The following is a 20,363-nucleotide window of genomic DNA, read 5'->3' as shown; positions in this document are numbered from 1 at the left end:
AGTCATACAATCATCCTAATATGTCACAGAGACTAAGGGATAATGTTCATATAACATACTGATCTCACCGACAACAATAGTACAGCCAGAATATTTGCATTTTTTTTAAAAAATTTACGGTCCACAAATCATGTTTATGTTTTGAATTTGTGTTTTGGCCTGTTGCGCCACCCACCGCCATCTACCAGTCACGCAGTCAGTAGAGTCTCAGCATCAGTTGAAGTTACGACTGAGCTACAGCAGCACGGCAAGCAGCGTTAGCAGTGTTCCAGTACATAGCATTAGCAGTCTCCTCAGCTGTATCCCGGCAGCAGCGTTAGCAGCAGAGAAGCCCTCAGCTGTATCCCGGCAGCAGCGTTAGCAGCAGAGAAGCCGGACTTGCTCGAACGGTCAGCTGGGAAACTGCAGATCAAGGACACGGTGACGCGGCCCTGCCACGGCAGCCGCCCGTGGGCAAACAAATCAGTCTCCAGCGTGCCGCTGTCCAGTAACCTCGAATCTGTAGGGGAGGGGGGGCGGACACGACTCGCGGCAGTATTTTGAATTTGAGTGCAGTAACCGTTTTGGCCACATTCTTACATACAGCACCTTTAAATTAAGCCAAACTCCATTCAACAATGTAATTACCTGGGCATTAATGACAGCAGTTGGTAAGCACTCCTGTTCTCATCAGGAGCCACGAGTCTGTGCAGCTACAGTAGCCAGAGAAGTAGTAGGAAGGTTCTTTAGGGGCTTTTTGTCAACATTAGAGCTAAAAGCCAGTGCTTAGTGTGTTCCCCAAAAGCTCTATAAATCAAATAGTTAGTTTAAGGTATTAGAGGTTAGACATGGCTCAGGTTAGGTGGAAGTTTGGAAATTGTTTGCTGAGATTTAAATTGATGGAGCCTGATGGAGCGATGCACAGCCTGGGTGTAAGCACTGCCTGAGAAATAGACTTTGGGGAAAAAGAAACTTTTCTTTGATGTTAACTTGATTGACTTGTCAGATGGTTTTTCAAGTTTTTGAGGAAAAACTGTGGCGAAAAACTGAAAAGACATGCAAATAATCTGGGAAGTAGTGAAATGTGTTTTAATTATTATTATTTCCTGGTGGGTCACATCTGAGAGTTTGGACTTAACACACATTCACAAGTAAGGTGCTCTTTGCCTCCTGATATTTGTCCCTCACATGTGCACACTCACACATAGCCCCACACACGCACAGAGCACAGCATGAACCCCGGGAATAATTATATCACTTTAGGATCTAAAGGACTCCTGTCCACCAATCCAACAAAATGTGCAATGTCCCTTGACAACAATATAAACACATAGAAGCACACACACTAGCTGAATGCACGCTGCCACTGAGAAGCACACACTCGACACACAAAGGATAGATCGTTTACAGCTAAATTATGGACAAATTGAACCTTGAGAGAGGAGAAGTTCAAAGGCAGAGCTGGAGTTGAATGCAGAGGCGGTACCCCTGTCTCACACAAACGCTCACACTTATGCCTTTCAGACAGCCGAGCATCTCATACACAAACATCTCCTCACGCACACACTGGGTATGCCTCCCAGACAAAATATATCTAACATGTATCTCACATTGTGTCTGTTGCATACACATTCAGACAGAATTGCCTCTTTTGTGTAGGGATTCAGTAAGGCAGGAAGACAGATGAAAAGGGATTCGAATAATGTTTCTGTGCATTTTTTTTCCTTGTGCAAGTGTGTCTTCGTTGATGCCTTTGGACATCAAATTTTTTGAATACGGGGGCGTATTTTTGTATGCGTCTGTGAATGAGAGAGAGTGTGTGTCTGCGTGTGTGTGTGTGCATTCATTCTGATTACAGATTGTGGCATTCCGCCTCCTCACTGACACTTGTGTATGCACCCATTACCACCGCTGAGAGAGACAGTAGCAAAGGAAGCAGTGAAAAGTGAAGGGGTGCCGTCTCAGTCAAACAAGATACCACCTTGTCAAGCTACCAGCGCTGTAGAAAAGCAGGAGATGTGACACAACAATCAAAGCAATATCGAGAGAAGTTGGAGACAGAAGAGCGGCAGAGGAAGAGGAAATGGTATTCATGAAGGGGGAGTACAAGGGACAGTGGAATAGGATGGAGAGGAAAGGTGGGAGGACATATGGAAAAGGGAAAAATAAACGTTAAGATGGTTTTGTGTAAAGTTCAAGGTGGTTAGTTCAGACTTGTAACTGCTGTTCCTCTTTACAAAGGCCGTTTGTGTTCGGAATTAGAGCCCGGCGAGGCAAAAAATATATTAAGTACAGGTCTTCATGGGTTCACTCAGTTCCTTCTATCAGACAGACTCAAATTGGTTAAGGTCTGATTATAAAGCAATGAGTCTTGGGTAGTGTTGTAGTCAAGACCATCTTAACCGAGACCAAAGCATGACCAAGACTGGAGTGTAGTGAGACCAAGACCAAGACTTTGAGGGGTTGAGACTGACCAAGACCAGACCACTGCGAGTCCCACACAAACCCCGCAAACTATAGGCACTCCTTAAATTGATCTGAAACATGTATATTCCCATAAAAACAACCATGACAAACAAATAAGGATTCGTCTTCATTAATCTCCTTAATTGCCACATATAGTATATGACTATGTGAACCATGAGATATCTTGATAAAATAACCAAAAGGCATTGTGGAGGTGAATTTTATGCATGGGACACTCCTTTGTTGCACAGGCAATGTAGTGATAGTTGTGGTCTTGACCAGTCACTGAATAATATCCCAACCCTTCTTTTGACTGAGACCGATTCAAGACAGCGTAAAGTCCTACAACACTGGTTTCAGGGCTGTGTGTCAGTATATCTTATGCCTGAGTTGATCTGAACAGGCTGGCTGTCAGCTCTGAACACAGTGTCTCATAAACATACGCAGGAGATAAATGTGTTGCTGTGTCCCAGTTTAGCAACCCATACTAAATGCCTAGAGTGTATAGATTTTACTAGATGTTTTTGTATACTGTTTCTCTATTTGTATACAAGAAATCAACATACCTTATCATTTCATACCACCAACAAATTATACAATACTTGTTCAGTCAGACATCAATCACACCACGACTTCACGATGCTACTGGCAATTAATCTCTAATTATGTTATTTTCTGTTTTCTGACAAGTTCCTGGAGCTGTTGCATCACCATTAATGATTTGTATTTTGTACAGCTGTGAGCAGCTCCTGCATTTCCTTTGTGCATTACATCAACATTACAATAGGAAAAGGTTTTTATAGTATGCATACTGACTCAGTGTAACTCAGTGTAAACACACTACTTACTAGAAACCTGATTAGAATCAGTCATCTTGGTCAGAATAACAAAATGTTAAGAGCCTTTATTTTAAAAAGGAATAATTTGCTTATGTCACATTTTAGTCAAAACTGAAAATCTGTGAATATATCATTTTAAGATTTTTTTAAAGTCCTGTGTCATCATGCTATTGGCCTCAAAAATCCAGCATCTGTCAGACTCTATTTGGAATACGGATTTATTATAATGGAAAAAGCTATCCTTGATTTTCGACCTAGCTAATCAAGGCACATAGATCAAGGATTTAACTTAATAGGTTGTCTGTGTAGCTGTCTTTGCAAATATAATTTAATTACCTCAAAGTCCTTCTTTCAGGTTGTTTTCATTTTGTCTTTCGCCTGTACAAATACATGAAAGCATGGAGCAAGCGGGACAGACGGAGCTAGAGAGCGACAAGACGGCAGGATAAGAGAGGGCAGATGGAGGGAGCGAGGGTGAAGAGGGGCAAGTTCATAAAGGGACAAAGTAAAGATGAAGCGTCAGACAGAGTGGATGAGGCAAAGGTTAGGTAAAGGACAGAGAGAGGGAGAGATGAATGAATAGACAGATGTCAAAGAGGGGGGGAACGGAGAAGAGAGGATGAATGTGAACGAGGAGAGAATGACAAAGATGAGATGGATGAGAGGGAGGAGAGAGGAATGAGACTGAAGAGGGAGACGGAGTGATGGGAATGAGCGGTAGACACACAGAGGGAGAAACTGACAGGGCTGAAAGAACGGCAGAGGGAAAGAGGGAGACAGAACAGGAGGCAATGGCGCGAGGAAGAGAGGGAGAACGGTTATGGAGAAATGGACAGAGGTGGAGAGATGGATGCAGCGAGTCAGCTGAGGACAGACGGATGACTAGGAGAACCTGAGGGAGGAATGAAGGATGAGATGGATGAGTCAGAAAGAAGAGGGGATGGATTAAGGAGAGAGAGAAAGAGAGAGGGGGACTTTGATACCTGAGTGTGTGTGTGTGTGTGTGTGTGTGTGTGTGTGTGTGTTACACTGACCCTCACTACAGATAGCACCCTATTAGTAACAGTTAGTTCAAACGGCATACCAAGGAGAGACAGACAGACAGACAGACAGCAACATCAAAGTAAAGGAATCTGTTCCAGAGAGCATCTAACTGGGAGGGAAACAAGGCTAAGAGCCCATTTACAGGTGGTGCTAACATGTGATCGGCATCTGGATATCTCGTCTGGATAATTACATCCGATCACAGCCCTTTGCATTTACACCTGGTATTGAGCTTCCAGGTTTTTCTCAGTTCTGCATGCAGCTTTGATTGCTTTTTACAGAGGTGGAACAGAGTCATTGTACTGAAAGTCACAAGCAACCCTGAAGTCTTGGCTATAAAGTCCAGAGTCAAGACCAACAAGTCCCAAATAAAGACCAACAAGTCCCAAGTCAAGTCCAGAGTCAAGACCAACAGTCCCAAATCAATACTGAGTCAAGACTGAGTCATGAATCAAGCCTAACAAGTTCAAAATCAAGACCAACAAATCCCAAGTCAAGTCCAGAATCAGGACCAATGAGTCCCAAGTCAAGTCCCAAGTCAAGATCAACAAGTCTCAAATCAATATAGAGTCAAGATCAATGAGTCCCGAAAAGAACAATAAATCTAGATGCAAGACCAACCAACCAAGATCAGGACCAATAAGTCCAAAATCTATACCAACAAATTACAACACAAGACCAACAAATCCCAAGTCAAGGCCAACGATTTGAGTCAAGTCCAACGAGCCCTAGGTCCAACTCAATTGCTTTGTATTTCCAGTCTTAAACAAGTTATTACATTGTCTCTCACTAAATGATTGGCATTTTAAAGGTATGCTATGCAGGAACTATCAGTTACTGTTCGTAACAGTATCACCAGCAGGAGTGTGAGCCAACCCCAGATGCACTTTTGTTCACAACATTTACGTTTTTTTTGGCACTGTGCATTTTTTGTAGCTTCCTCTTGGATGTGGGCTGCTTACGGTTTGGCACCTACAACAACTTTAATAAAGTCCAGACCACACCTGCATGCTGTGCCTAGTATTATCCGGATCATAGCAAAATAAGAAAACTAAAAAAAAATCAGGCAGAGGGCAGAGTCTGCAAAAAAATAAACCTCCACTCATTGGGTTATGATTGAGAGATTACTTTTCTGAGTCTATACAATGTTTTCTTATGATAATCCTGCATAGCATACCTTTAAATGTTTAAATGTTTCATTTTCAGTGAAATTTACAAAAATAATGAATGCTTTTAGGTATTATATATATGTTACTTTTAAATAATTAGAATAAGAAAATATTGTGTGACAGTCTCACAACCTATCCAAGGAGTACTCCACCTCTCGTTCAATGTCAGCTGGGATAGGCTCCAGCCCCCCTGCAACCCTTGAGAGAATAAGGGGTTACAGAAAATGGATGGATAGAACCTCTATTTTAGTCATTTCAACATTGTGTCCTACTTTCAAACATTTTGTTTTTCATAGTCATCTAATCTCAAAAGTTATTACATAAAAACCATTTACTTACTTTTACTAACACATTATCACTACAGCAGGGGACATAAAACATGGAAAAGGGAACTAAATGGTCACATGTTTGAATTTAACCATTTTACAATTTAGTTGTCTTTACAGTGATTCAATGATGTTTCTGATCCTTAACAGTCAAGGTGATATAAATGTAAAAAATGTTAGCGTTTGTCAGGTTGCTCATATAAAACATCATAACAGCATCATAACGTGCTCACACTGACAAAGTTAAGATGCAATCCAATAGTTGTCCAGATATTTCACTCTGAACCAAAAATGTCAACCTGGTGGTGGCGCTACAGGAAAAATCAGGGGATCAGGCAAGTTATTGGGATTCACCATATCAGAATCATGAAGGTCTCCTCCAAACTTCACGCTGATTAATCAAAGATATCATTATATTCCACTATGGACCAAAGTGATGGAGAAGCCAGCTTGCCCACAGAAATTGTCCTACCCACAGCAAAACCCTCTAACATGGATACTAACAGGGAGAGGTGAGAAAGAAAGAGTAAGAAGTAAAAGGAAAAACAAGGATAGAAAGGGATATGGGCCAAGACAAAGCAATACACTCTGCATTCACAGCAAGAGGGATTGTGAAAAACAAATACAAAACAACCGATCTCAAACAAATGAAGCAGGGCTAAGAGTGAAACAAAGAAGGAGTGAAGAATGAACAAGTTAAAGGAGTGCTGGAGAAGCTGAACAGGTATTTCAAATCCACTTACGGTGGGCATCCTGCCACAGCAGCCGGTGGAGATGCATATAAAAAACGTTTTGAATTCTGGTGTATGTGACACGTAAGAAGGAGGAGAAAAAGAGAATGAAAAAGACGGAGGGAGAATGAAAATAAAAGACAAAGAAGCTGAAGCTCAACTGCAGCCAGGTTGGAGAAAGCCAGCAAATCAAATAGGGAATGATTGATGAAAAAGGAATTATGCAGGAGAGATGAAAGTGATGAAAGACAGTGTGGGGAGGAGAGTTGGGGAGTGAACAGCAAGTTTAAAAGTGGAGTTTCACAACTCAGTATGAAAAATACCTTGCTGACAAGTCTATTAGTAACGCAGTCGGTTTCAAACCCACAAAAACAAGAATGAATGTGCTCGCACACCTCAGAGATTGGGAGTGCAGCAGAGTGGAACTGAAAAGCTCAAAGACTAATGGACATAATGTTCAAATAAAAGTACAAAATACAGTCATTTACACTCAAATGTAATACATGTCCCCTTGTAAAGAGTACATGTCCCCTACAATTTAGATGGATGCACATTGAGTTTCTGTTGGAAAGGCTTGTTCTCTTTCCAGCCATCAGACTCTTCAGCTGTGGCTGCTTAGAGCTGAACCTCAGCCTAAAATGAAAGCTGTGCAAATTAAAAGTGTTGCTTGTGACAGCTGAAACTTTCTACATGTGCCGTTTCATGCAGGACGCTGCCCAGATTCAAATAATTACTGCACTCCTGCTGATTCAAATGACCCCAATTCCCCAAAACGTCAAATTTCCTCGGTAATATAAGGCTTTGTCTGCAGGACAAAGAGGATATGACAAACTGGTGCTGGACTGGAGTGGAGGGGATCCGCAATAATGACTTTCTATCAACTCATTGTCTTGCTGATAGGAGCAGAGCACGGCAGGGTAAGTGTGTACCTGAGTGTGTGTCCATGCGTGTGTGTAAGCAGGTACAAAAGCTGTTTCACTATGAAAGAAAAGCACATAAAGAGGAGGTGGAGAGCTATAAAAGAACAAAAAGGAGGGTAGGCGGAGGTGATGGTGGTACAAAGGCAGAATAAAGAAACATCTATTGATGTGGAGTCAAGAGCTTTTCCATCTCATTTTCCCCTCACAAATAATCAAGCATGACATCCTTGGTGAGTTGCAACTAGATGAAAATATTAGTATGATATTGCCTGAGTTCTTCACTGTCCCTTATCCTCCATTTTAGCCCATTTTTCATTTTTAAATGTATCAAATATGACACTGCATTCAATGGCAGTAACAAAAAAGAAAGGCAATTCTGGAAAGTTTACATTGTAGATATATCTGCTGCGTGCACATAAAATACATGATTTATGATAGTTAAATATCCCATCTTCTTCCTACATTATTGCTTCCTAAAAGAAACACAGTAGAGCTCTGCACATTTTAATTTTTCATACAGTAAGAAAAATGTAAAGAAACTGAAAATTATACCATGTTTTTCAGCCAGAAAGAGGATAAAAAAGAGTTTACATAGTATTATGTGTAATAAAGCTGTACGGTAAATGAACAATTAGCTGTTTATATCTCAGATGGCATCATACAGGTGTACTGGCTATAGGAGTTCTGTTTTTCTATAATGATACCTCATAAAACAAAAATATATCAGAAATTAGGTTTATTTGTTAAAGGTGCAGGAAAAAAATATAACCTAATGACCTTTGACAGTAGGGCTGGGCGATATGACCAAAATCTCATATCACGATATAGGTAAAAGCTTCGCAAATTAAAAAGCCAAGAAGAGTAATTTATCAATGAGATCTGTGCAAAAGATGGACAGACTCCAAATGATGAAAAATATTGCCCTAAAAAGTGTAATTTGCGTCACAATGATATAAACGATAGAGCAAAATACGAAACAATAGACATTTTTCTCTCGTCACGATATATATCGTCATATCGCACAGCCCTATTTGACAGGTTTCTCTGTTTGTAGATATGTGCCTCATGTATAAATTAATTCTTGTGCCACCAACACTTAAACTGTGTGTGTCATTCTGCAGGGCAATGCTAGGGAGACTAGGGCATCAGCCAGAAGTGATTGCTTCCCTAAAATTTAATACAACTGACTTCAAACAATCAGCATTTTGGGTAAGAACGACAGATAAATGTAACTCAATTTCCACCCAGATCATTGACTCCAAAATCTTTGACTGTAATCAACTGAGACTATATATTGCTTATTTTGTGTGAAATGTTATGATATGATATGATGTACTGTTTGTAAATGTGCAAACTGTTTTACTTTTAATAGTTTGTATTGTACTGTCCATATTTCCTTTTAATGTTTTCCTGCCCAACGTGCCCAGATGCAAATTGGCTTTACAGCTAACTGACTCAACAGTTGTATTGTGCGTGGCCCCTGTTAAACTAAACTAACTGTTGTTTACTGTTTATAAACAACATTCAAACTTGGCCCCTCCTCCCTACACTGCAAGCTACTATTGTAGTAATGTTACATTGGTTCTAATTTGTTATGGAAAAGCTAATACTTTGACAGACTAACTAAGCTAAGCACTTTGCATCTCCCTTATCCCAATCCTCTCCTTCAGTGCTCGCCAGCAAAAGTAAAAGCCAAACCCAGATTCACTGTTGTTTTACACAGCTTTGTCTGCTTAGCATTCACTAAATTTGCATGTTTTTCAGCACTGTGTCTACGATTTTTGTAGCTTCCTCTTGGATGTGTGCTGCTACTACCTGGTAGCAACCTTTTTATAAAGTCCCAACCTCACCTGCACACTGTTATTGGTTGTAGGGTACACACTACTGCTCAAAAGGTTGCAGCCCTGGAACGCCCCAACCACAGCAAAATAAGAAAATAAGAAAGTGCAGAGAACACTGTCTCTGAAGATAAAAACACCATCATACACCTCTAGTTGGTCATAAGTAATGATTGAGTGGGTTTACTTCTGCATGAGTCTATACATTGTTTCACAGACAGACCTTGCATAGCATACCCTTCAGTAAATATCACTTTCAATATAATAACAGTCTAATATCTACTGCAGAGAAGGCCTATTGACATTACCACCAGTAGCACTTTATGAGCAGATGCCTATTTTGTTTGCATTTTGGCACATGTTGGTGTTGTTGTTGTTAATGTTGATGCAACACATATTCCTGAAAATGGTCCCACGCTATTTCACCTATCTACAGCTGGAACAGTAACACGCTTAACACTAACAATGCATAGCAAAGGCAGGTGAGAAGATACAACAAAATCTATTTAAAAATCAACTTGTGAGGAAGAAAATTGAGGATTTGTTTCAATCAATCAAACTGTATTTATATAGCGCCTTTCATACATCAAAAATGCAACCCCAAAGCGCTTTACAAACTAAAAACATACAACAACAAAAAAAAAAGAAAAAATACTACAAATATTGAAAACCCGCCCCTCCCACCCCCACATAACAGAACAGGGGAGGACAGGAGCGGGAGAACTGTGGGTCGCCACACGAGCAGCGCCCCGTTTACTTAGATGAAAAAAGGAGAACAAGAGGGAGGAAGAGGAGAAAAAAAAGCAACTCCCAAACTAGGCTCCTGTAGGGGGGCACAGTGTGGGAATAGGAAAAAAAAAACACCTCAGCACATAAGCAACATAATAAGACATTACAACAAAACTCTAAGACTTGCACATATGGGAGGGGGGGAGGGTGTTGGGGAGGGGAGGTGTCACAGCACAGACACTGGGGGGCGCGCACGCAGCCACATTTGGGCGCATCGCATCACCCTCCCATGCTACATTGCGACGAAGGTGGTGTTTGGCCTCATTGTTACACTGTTTTTTTGTGACAAGCACTGAATGAACACATACCTTTGTTTTCAAGTAAACTTCACACTGAACATTAACTCACTGCCGCTGCACACCCACACAGGTGTTTTCCGTTATTGAGGCTGCTTAAAAGTTGGGTGGAGCTATGCTGGGAATTTACTGAGGTGCTTCATTGACTCTTTAGGGAATAATAAAGGTGAAATATGGCCTACCATAACAGAAGAAACAAAGCTATCAGGAGAGTCGGAGAGGGTCTATACATGCCCACACAGTCCTTGGAAGATGTCTAATCAGCCAAAGTAAGTGACCTGTGTGGGTGCACTAAGAGTGTCAAGGGGCTTTAATTCATCAACAATTTAGTTAATAACATGTTTCCTTAACTGAGCTCAACTCTGATGTGCCACTGGCACCTATGAGTCAACACCAAGCATGTGGCAAGTGCATGAACACACAGCTTGTTAAACTCAAACCAAATGAGCGGTTTAAATGCTGCTATAAAATCTGAACAACATGGAGACCTAGAAATAAACGAATAAATAGAAAACCTACATTATCTACGGTAAATACTATGCTGTCACATATGTCTCCAAATCATTATTATCAAGTCACATTAACCACATTTTAAGGCTAGCATAAATATGCAAGACCTTAACTGACAGGATATACTTAAAGGTGGACATGGTTTTACTTAAAGTAATTCAAATTAATGGTTTGGGAAAACAAAATCGACTCTCTGCTGAGAGTGGTGGTTGTTTGACTTGATGATTGCCAGGACTTCAATGTTTACTGATGAGTTTTTCCACACATCCATAGCTGATTTAGTTCAATGCGGTCTAATGCAAACATAGCAAGTTGAATAAAGAGCTTCTTTGCGTAAAAAAAATAAAGACTGAAAGACAGACGAGATGAAAGAAGCCAAACAAGAGTGCAGAGAATGATCAAGACAGCGAGAGAGCAGAACTAACAGCGTTGTCAGTCATGTTCGGTTGCCATAGGAACAGGTGAAATCATGTTGTTTCCATGCACATCTCCCCCCTGCCCATAACTTCCTTTATTAGTTGCACTGATTTGTTAGTCTGTCAGCTTAATTCATTAATTGAGCTAATTATGCGAGAAATCCAATTTGAATTAGCGTAATTGTAGTTCTGTGTGTGTACACACATCAGCGCTCAACAAAGATTTATGGGTCTGGGTGTGACTGCAGGGCCTATATACCTGTACCCGTGTGTTTTTATGTGTTTATGTCCCATGTGTATTACTTTGAGACCCATCTGTGTTGTTTCAGCCGAGCAAATCTCACAGGTCATCGGTGAAGCGGAATGCTATTTATATCTTTCATTATCCTCTCTCTCTTTCTCACCTCTCTCCTTCATTCCCATTGTCTCTCGTCCTCTCTCTGACCTCATCTTTCAGCTTTTCTCTTCACTGATCCCACCTGTTCTGGCTCTCCTCTCTTCCCCAATCTCCCTCTCCAACACCCGTCCTGTTGTACCCGTCAGCTTTCCATCAATCCCTTCTTTTCTGTCCTCCCTCTCTCTGTCCATTTCTCCATATTTCTTTCTTCTTTGTCCTTTTTTGCTTATGTCTCACTCCTCCACTCTTTTCAACTCTTTCTACACCTCTTCCATACCTCCAACCTTCACTCCTTTCTACTTCAGCAACTTTTCTGAGTGGGAACCATCTAACCTTGAAGCTGCACACCTGCATGTGGACAGATAGTACAAACATACACACACACACACCTAAACCCACCGCACGTGTAAACATCTGCTACTTACTCAGTGATTTCTTCGGTGACCGTGTGTTCCACCTGGAGTCGAGAGTTGACCTCAATGAAGTAGTGTTTGCCATGTTTGTCGACCAGGAACTCCACAGTCCCTGCGTTCTCGTAGCCCACCTGCAGCAAAAAAAAAGAGACAGAAAGAAAGCAGTTTTACAACTCTGAGTTATCCAAGTAATAATGTTAGTTGTGTAAACACTCAAGAAGGAGCGCTCACTCATCTTAATGAGCCATGAAACCAAAAGAACGGAAAAAAAAAGTTCTCTCACCTTACAAATATGACTACATAAAATGAGAGAAAAAAAGCTTTGTGTTGTATTTGGATAGCGGGAGGTGGGCATTTTTCATCATTTTCTTGTATTGCAATAATTAGATCATTAATCAAGCAGGATTTATTGAAAGCTTATCATCATAAAAGCCCATTTTCACACTGCAATCAGAATCACAATCATTCTCAGGTACGATAAGTATACAGGAATCTGTCTCAGCGTTACTGGAGCAGGGACAATAATATGCTCTTAAAGCTATGCCACACAGTGTAAACAATGTACAAGGAAGACTGGGCCTTTTATTTACACAGATAACTAGCAACAAAGGACATATGGCTATACTATATGTAATTCTGCATACATCATATACAACCCTGTCACCTCAAAGTTATATTGATACACAACTAATGTGCATACAAATTAGGTTTGTATGACCCTTTTAAATCAACATAAGGAGAAATTATTCATTTTTAACCCATCGGCAACTGTGTGACAAAATATTCTCAACTCTAAGGTCAATTTTTCCTGAGCTTACAACTGAATCTCGCAGTCTTACCAACAGACAACTGTGCGATATTTACCATACCATTCATGTTTGGAATTGCCTCCCACAAAAGCTTGATTGGGCACAGTCATAAAGCTGAGAGGACTACTGATTTTGAATGGTCTTTCATGCTTTTAGGTTATAGAAAGTCCTCTATACAAATAGGTGTTATTTTGTATGAAGGGTTCGCAAAAAAAATCATGTTTTGTACATGGAGAACACTCGACACCAGTCATTGGTGAATGTGTGCAGATTTGAATAGGAACAGGTTCCTGCTGTAGTGTCACCTGCACACTAATACCTATAACAAGACAGAAATTAAATGCAACGTGTTGCTTTAGCAAAGCTATCCTAAAAACTTCACAATGAAAACAGAAGGTTATTCAAGGGTTGGCACTGCTGGAACTGGATCAGGGAATATCAGCTCAACATATAATTGACTGACAAATCACAGACAAACCTGTTCAATCTAACCATTGATTAGACTATAGATGGGCCAAAATAAAACAGCTTTCCAAAACATGGAGCCCAGAGTTGTGGTTCAATAATGATCGAGGGTCACTTACACTTTTCTAGAGTGGAAAACAAATTGGAAATCAAAGTTCTAACAATATTCTCTCCTGTCATGCAACACTGTGGGGACACTGACTAAATGGAAGTTTGAATCATTTAATTCTTCTTTTGGAGCCAAAACTATGTCAAATGTAAATAATACATTTGGTGTCTGTTATGCTGTTGTTTTTTATCTCTGTTGAAATAGCCATTATTAAAAAGAAAAACATCAATATGACAAGTGATTCCAAACATTTCAACAGTAGTTCATTATAAATAGCATGGACAGTAAAAGCAATGATAAAGTCAAAATATTAAGAAACAGATTGACAATATGGATCATGCACACATTAACTTAAATGCTTATATCAGCAAATTGTTCATTGCCAGCACCTAATCCCCATAAGTATCTAAAAATGGCAACAGTCACTGCATTTATCTTTGTTTTCACTTTGTGACAACACTCAAAAGCTTCTAAAAAGGTAAAAGAAAAAAAGAGCATCCTTGAAGTGGGACTTCCTTTTTGTCTGCCAAAAGATGTTTTTCTTCTTGGAACAGAAATGTTCTCATTTCAATCAGCACTGTGGTGTGCAAAAGCACCATTTAAAATGCAATGCACTGCTCTTTATACCTTTTAAAACGATCCAATAGCTAGTTTTATTGCTTATTCTTCATTTACCAGACAATAACAAAGCACAGTCCAATCTCAGGGCACCTCTTTAGACATGGCTTCCTTCCAACTCAATATATTCCTTTCAGCTTTAATTATAAATGTTCATCATGTAAGGATGACTGGACATTTCCATTTAGATATTAATGTCCATTTTAACGGTTAGTCATGCACCTGCATATGACAGTAATTTCCAAAGACTAAATTGAGAGAAAAAAAAAAAAAAACTCAATATATAATCATCTTGTGTAATTAGTTTGCTTTGCTTAGACTGGATGGGTTGTTTTCTGTGTTTTTCAGTTACAAGTTGAACATGCCATTCAGAGTAAAACATGATAATTGTGAAGGAAATTAGCATGTTAGTAGAGCAACACCAGCACTTTCCATACTCATCCGTCAAAACTCCACTCTGGCTCATATCAGCTCCAGTTTAATTTTGCCCAGTGGGAGCTGCAAGCAGAGTGTAATTGCTATATAAATGCTATATAAATAAAATGTATCATTATTATCATTATGATTTCGAGACTAGGCGGGTTTACAGAAATTACACGGATGATTGGAGCAAAGCAATCTGACTGGTGTTCCAACCACTTTCACCAATTTTACCAATCAGAGCAGCTCAAGTTCCTAAGATCAGATCCAGCCACATTGCTGATTATTCCTATAATCAAAGTGTTGCCATAATATGAAATGTACCCCATTTCGGGTGAGGGAAATATTGGAAGAAAACAACATCCAAACATCAGAATGAAATTAGAGGCAATCAAATGTCCAAAACACAAGCTGCAAAAACAGCAGATCCAAGAGGCACAGATGTGAAAACCCCAAGAAAAGGCAACGATAACACCCTGTATCTAAAATATCTATCTAAAATCATTTAATACACAGAGTTGTGTGTTTCCTCTTCCTCTTCACAGTGTTGAGCATTTTGTGGAAATTAGACTGGGTGAACAAACCGGGTGGAAGTGCATGATCTAAACCAGTTCTTTCACTCCAGTCTTCAAACAGAAAAATGCCTGTTTAATGTTTAATAGTTAAACCAGCCTGGTGCCTTCAGGATTGCTTTCATTTCCAACATTTGGCGAGCATAAATGTCAAGACAATCAAATGGGCAGAGGAAAAGAGAGGGATGGCTTGCAGAGACAAACATGGCCCTAAGCTAAAACTGCAGCAATTACAATTTGGCAACTAAACAAAGCACAAAACAACCTAAAAAAGCTTAAAAATGTTTCAAGATGCAATTACAATAAAGAATCCAAAATGCATAATACACAGGTATGTAAACAAATGTTTCACCTGAGTAAAACAACACCTGTTCTGAGCTTGTCAGCCTCTTATTAAGCCCATAACTGGTATAATTAAGTTTGTTGGGGAGAAAATTCATCTCCAGAGGAAATTAGACACAGATCAGGAGCAAAGTACACACACGCCCACATGTGACACATGTATTAATATTCACTGTAACCTTGTAAAACATCATCTGTGTAAAAATATTCAGAGACACTCAGTCAGCAGAGTTTTCTCTGCAGAGACAGATTAGTCCCATTTATGGCATCTGTAGCTCCCCACAGGTTTTACCAGAGAGACTCATTAGAGGGATCACAAATGCACACTAACACACATCCAAACTTCAATAAACAGAGCTGTATGAGCCCAAACACACACACACAGACACACACATGCTAGACTAGTGGTGGAAAGTAAATAAGTACACTGACTCAAGTACTGTAAACTTAAGTGCAATTTTGAGGTACTCCTACTTTACTTCTGTACATTTCAGAGGAAATATTGTACTTTTTACTCCACTACATCTATTTGTCAGCTTTCATAAGAGGTTACTTTTGCAGATTTAGATTGTTAATGTAAATACAAAATATAAATCAACTGATAAATGATAACGTATTTAGCTACCTGCGGTAAGGCTGCCCCCTGAGAGTTGAAGATTCAAATCATCAGTCAGAGAACCCTCAGTCCCCAGAGGTACCTGCAGAGTCAGTGCTCCTCACTTTCACGCTGTTCTCCGGGGTAAAGTTGTTACACTACATCAAACTGTCTCTTCACCTCTGTGAAAATGTCTGAGACAGGTACAGACAGCTGCAGACCCAGAGGGAGTCTGAGTGAGACTGAAGAAGCAGCTGCCTGCAGGAGAGGTTTTGTCTGTTTAGGAGTGGCTGAGATTGTCTCTACAATGAGAATAGCTGGTCCACCTTAACAGTCTACCTTAAGGGAGCCTGGTCAGGTTCCCATGTGTGGCTAACTTTACTCGCTAATGTAGCTTGTTAACTTCGGGGCTAGCCTGTTTCACTTCAATCAACAGGTGGTAAAGCATGACACAGGAACTTGACTTGGGTTTTGAGCAGTGGTAGCATGTAATGACGGATAGCCTCAACTGTACTCACACTGCACTGCTACATTTAACTTCATACTCTCTGCTCCTGTCACAACAGCCACACTGTCACTGTCAATGTTACATTACGCTTCCTCTTTCTCATCACCACAGTCTCTACGCGTACAATCTAGCACCAAAATATGCATTATGACTTGATCCGGTAGGTACTGGTCATATAGGAACCGGTGCCATGTTGTCACCAGGGTTCAGTACCCAACCCTAGTTGTTGAATATTTCCTTTCCCCTGTTAGCATAGTTAGCACACATTAGCTCAAAAGGCTAACTTGGCTTCCTTACTATATAATGTGAAGGTCGCGGTCACTCTGAACGTCCCGTCGAACCCTGCTCAAAAATCTGACAGCTCAATTAAGTTTGGCTTGATAGTCTATAAGACAAAAAAAGGAACAAGCGGTCGAATATTAATATTTAAACAGCCACATCCAATTCAACTGACAAAATTCTGACTGGGTACAGCCCTAACCAGCAGTATATATAGTAGGTGAAACAGCATAGCAGCTCCACCTTTACTAGCTTGACCAGTGATATTATATGTAAATTATTCTGCATATTGAGGACTTTACACCATGGTGCTACTTCTTTTACTTAAGTCTAAAAAAAATGAGTACTTCTTCCACCACTGTCCACAACAACAGACATATTGGAGCATGGGAAGGCAAAAACAAACACATAAAACCAGTTAACACAAAACACCCACATGCTCAAGAGCTCTGTTTTGTTCTACTAGTTTACATGAAATAAAGTCTGGCAGCAGGTAAACAATTACAACAACTGGTGTGTGTGTGTGCCTGTGCCTGTGCCTGTGCCTGTGTGTGTGTGTGTGTGTGTGTGTGTGTGTGTGTGTGTGCCACCTGTGCAGAGCTCCTATTACCCAGCTGCTGGGATGATTAATACAGAACCCATGACCTCAGGAGAAAACAGTCAGGAATCGGAAAACACAATCTCACATATACTTGTGTGCTATATATATGTCTACATGCATGCTTACCACACACAAGCACACATAGTGCACCACACATATACGCTATCTATGCTTACAGCTAGGCTCCTCTTCTCTGTGCACACACATATAAAATGCTAATTTTCAGCCTGAGTCACCTTCCTCTTAACCTTCTCTGTGTGTAGCCAAATTTTTCACTGGGTTTATGTATGTGTGTATGTGTGTGTGTGTGTGTGTGTGTGTGTGTGTGTGTGTGTATGCTTTTCCTGTGCAGCCTGTGATGACAAATACATGCAGCTAGTACTCAAGGCCTCATTGATAAACAGTGAAAGACAGTGCCATAGTAGAAGACGCACTTCAGTCTCCGCACACATACAAGGACATCATGTACACACAGCTCCATAGACTTCCAGTGCACACAAATTCACACACACCAGTATGTGTCACTCCACATTGCACTCACTCTCTCTTGCTCACACATACACACATTGACTCAGTCAGTGAAGTAGCAGCCAGTGTAACAGATTGAGTGGTCACTGTTTTATAAGGTCTGACAGACAAGTCAATGGGCTGTATTGGCACAACGAGAGGTCGCTGGAGTGCCGCGTGCATGCATCCTACACTATTTAAAAAAGCATAATGTACATTTACACATTTAGCTCTCTGCAACTGACCACAGCGTGTGTGCGTGCGTGTGCATGTTATTTTGCTTAAACGATCTCAGCATTGATGAATGTACACTGGTGTACGGCTTTGAATAGGAAGTGACAGAGACAGATGGCCTGTACTGTACGGCACAGAGAGAGCAAGAGAGTGAAACAAAGTGCAATAAGAACAGTTCATGAGAAGTGGGAGAAAAATGGGTGAGGATAGATGGATGGATGCAGGCAGGGAGAGAGTTAAAGAAAGATTGATGGATGGATCAAATGAGGACAGACACTAGGAATCGCAGTGTTTGGTGGGAGTGGCGAGAGAAGACAAAGAGACGTATGAAGTGAAAGGGAGGATTAGATGGAGTAAGTCAGGGAGGGGAGGAATAGCAGAGAGTGTCAATGATGGAGGGACTGTCACTCTCCCGGGTTTCTAGCTCTCTCTCTCCAGGCACTTCAGCTCGAAATCATTTGCATGCAATGTTGTTACAAGATGTCAAAATTCAGATTCAATGAGGACTCTTGACAGTGTTTCCCCCCCTTGCTCCACAGCGCCTCACTGTGCCAGAACATTATCCAATAGTGGAAAATGTTGGGTAAAATATTTCATCAACAAGATGGCAGAAAGTAAAGACAGCATAAAGACTTAGATGCAAAAAGTGGTCTTTTTTTCTTCTTCTATGGTCACTGTGAGTGTGCAGTGTAAGGTGGCCAAGCTGCCCGTAATCCTCAAGGCTAAAACACATTGTTCATGTCTAAGGAGGACAGCAGAATTTGTTGAAGGTAAAAAGCGTGGAGGAAACAGGTAAGTACAGCAGCGGTCCACATAAAGTAAAAGCATCTTGGGACAAACAATATGACTGTACACAAGACCACAACAGATTCCCTGTCTCCCGTCTCTACAAGGTGAAGCTGCAGCAGGAACACAATATCCGCAACTGAGTGGAAAAAATAAGAATTCTGCTTGATCTTACAAATCCTATTGTTGTGTCTGTTGTTGCTGATGGCAAGGTCAGAACTCAGAAACCTTAAATTGTTGTTTTTTTGTTATTGTTACAGCCTTTTGAAATAGGACAGTAGGGTCAGTGAGATGATGTGGAGGAGTATTTTCTTTTTCATTAGGGCCAGAAATGCTGCTGCTGAACACTGCATCCTTCACGGCCACATACTTGTCAATTATTTCAAGGAGGATTATTATCACGAGCCAAGTAGAGTCTCAACATGACTCAGTAGTTTATCCCAGCAGCCTACACAGTCTGAGCACCTAACAGCAGTGTCCCTGATAGGAGGTTGAATGGGAGGTCTGTGGCCTTATTCCAATGCAAAAACTCAGATGCCATTCAGTCAGCAAGAGACTGCGGTGAAACCTTCCAGCAGCCAAGGAATCCCTGCATTTCTCGAAGCAAAACAGGATGTTGCTGTAACTGTTGGTGCATGTCAGTTGGGCCATGATAGAGGGCTTGTTCTTGTACCCAGGAATGGAGGTCATGAATTGCATTAACTCTCAACACTGTAACAAGATTCAAGGTTCTATCATTGGAAAAACTCAGAGGCTCCCTCCAACAATGTAATTTCAGTATGTATAAATAATAATAATATGAAGAAAATCACATGAAACTAAATTTAAGGATACAAAGCATTGCAAGTTATAATAAAGGATAAAATATGACATAACAAAATATAAAGTGATATCAATCAGTAGTAGTATTAAGTCATTTTTCATGTCCTTGTATTTTTACAAATTGTTAATTTTACTTTCATTCGAGAATTTTTTTTTCACAAGTAGAGTTGCTATATTTTAACTCATACATTACAGGTTAAGAGTTGCCTCTTTAAAGCTTAATTCTAGTTAGGCTAAACTGATTGATTAGAAGTTGTATGTACAGGCTGCAAAGTGCTGTCTACAGAAAGGTAATTTATTGTTGGTTCGGAGATAAGGGGTTGTGTTGCTGATGTTGTTCCACTAGTGTGTACATGGACATTTAATGCAATTTATTTTGTAGCTTAAAGATGCCCCCACCCTCCTTTCCCTTTTAAAAATTTAACACAGTGATGTTATTCTGAGTACATTTTAACTGACCTACTTTTACTTAAGTGAATCTTTACACAAGCACTTTTACTTGAGCAAAATTTCTTTAAAGTTAACGGTACTTTTACTTTAGTATGATATTCTTGTACTCTTTC

The 20,363-nt window shown here is 40.3% G+C and overlaps 1 protein-coding gene across 1 annotated transcript in view; it reads right to left on the bottom strand.

Moving 5' to 3' along the window:
* The window catches only part of pcxb (pyruvate carboxylase b), a 345,950-nt gene that overhangs the window by 261,894 nt on the left and 63,693 nt on the right, over positions 1-20,363 (bottom strand). The window contains exon 10 of the mRNA XM_050067843.1: positions 12,146-12,264. Within this exon, the coding sequence (XP_049923800.1) occupies positions 12,146-12,264 (119 nt within the window). The remainder of the gene's footprint in view (positions 1-12,145; positions 12,265-20,363) is intronic.

The sequence above is a fragment of the Epinephelus moara genome, chromosome 17, assembly GCF_006386435.1.
Source record: "Epinephelus moara isolate mb chromosome 17, YSFRI_EMoa_1.0, whole genome shotgun sequence".
In the NCBI taxonomy this organism is placed as follows: Eukaryota; Metazoa; Chordata; class Actinopteri; order Perciformes; family Serranidae; genus Epinephelus; species Epinephelus moara.
This window is presented reverse-complemented; position numbering and strand designations above follow the sequence as displayed.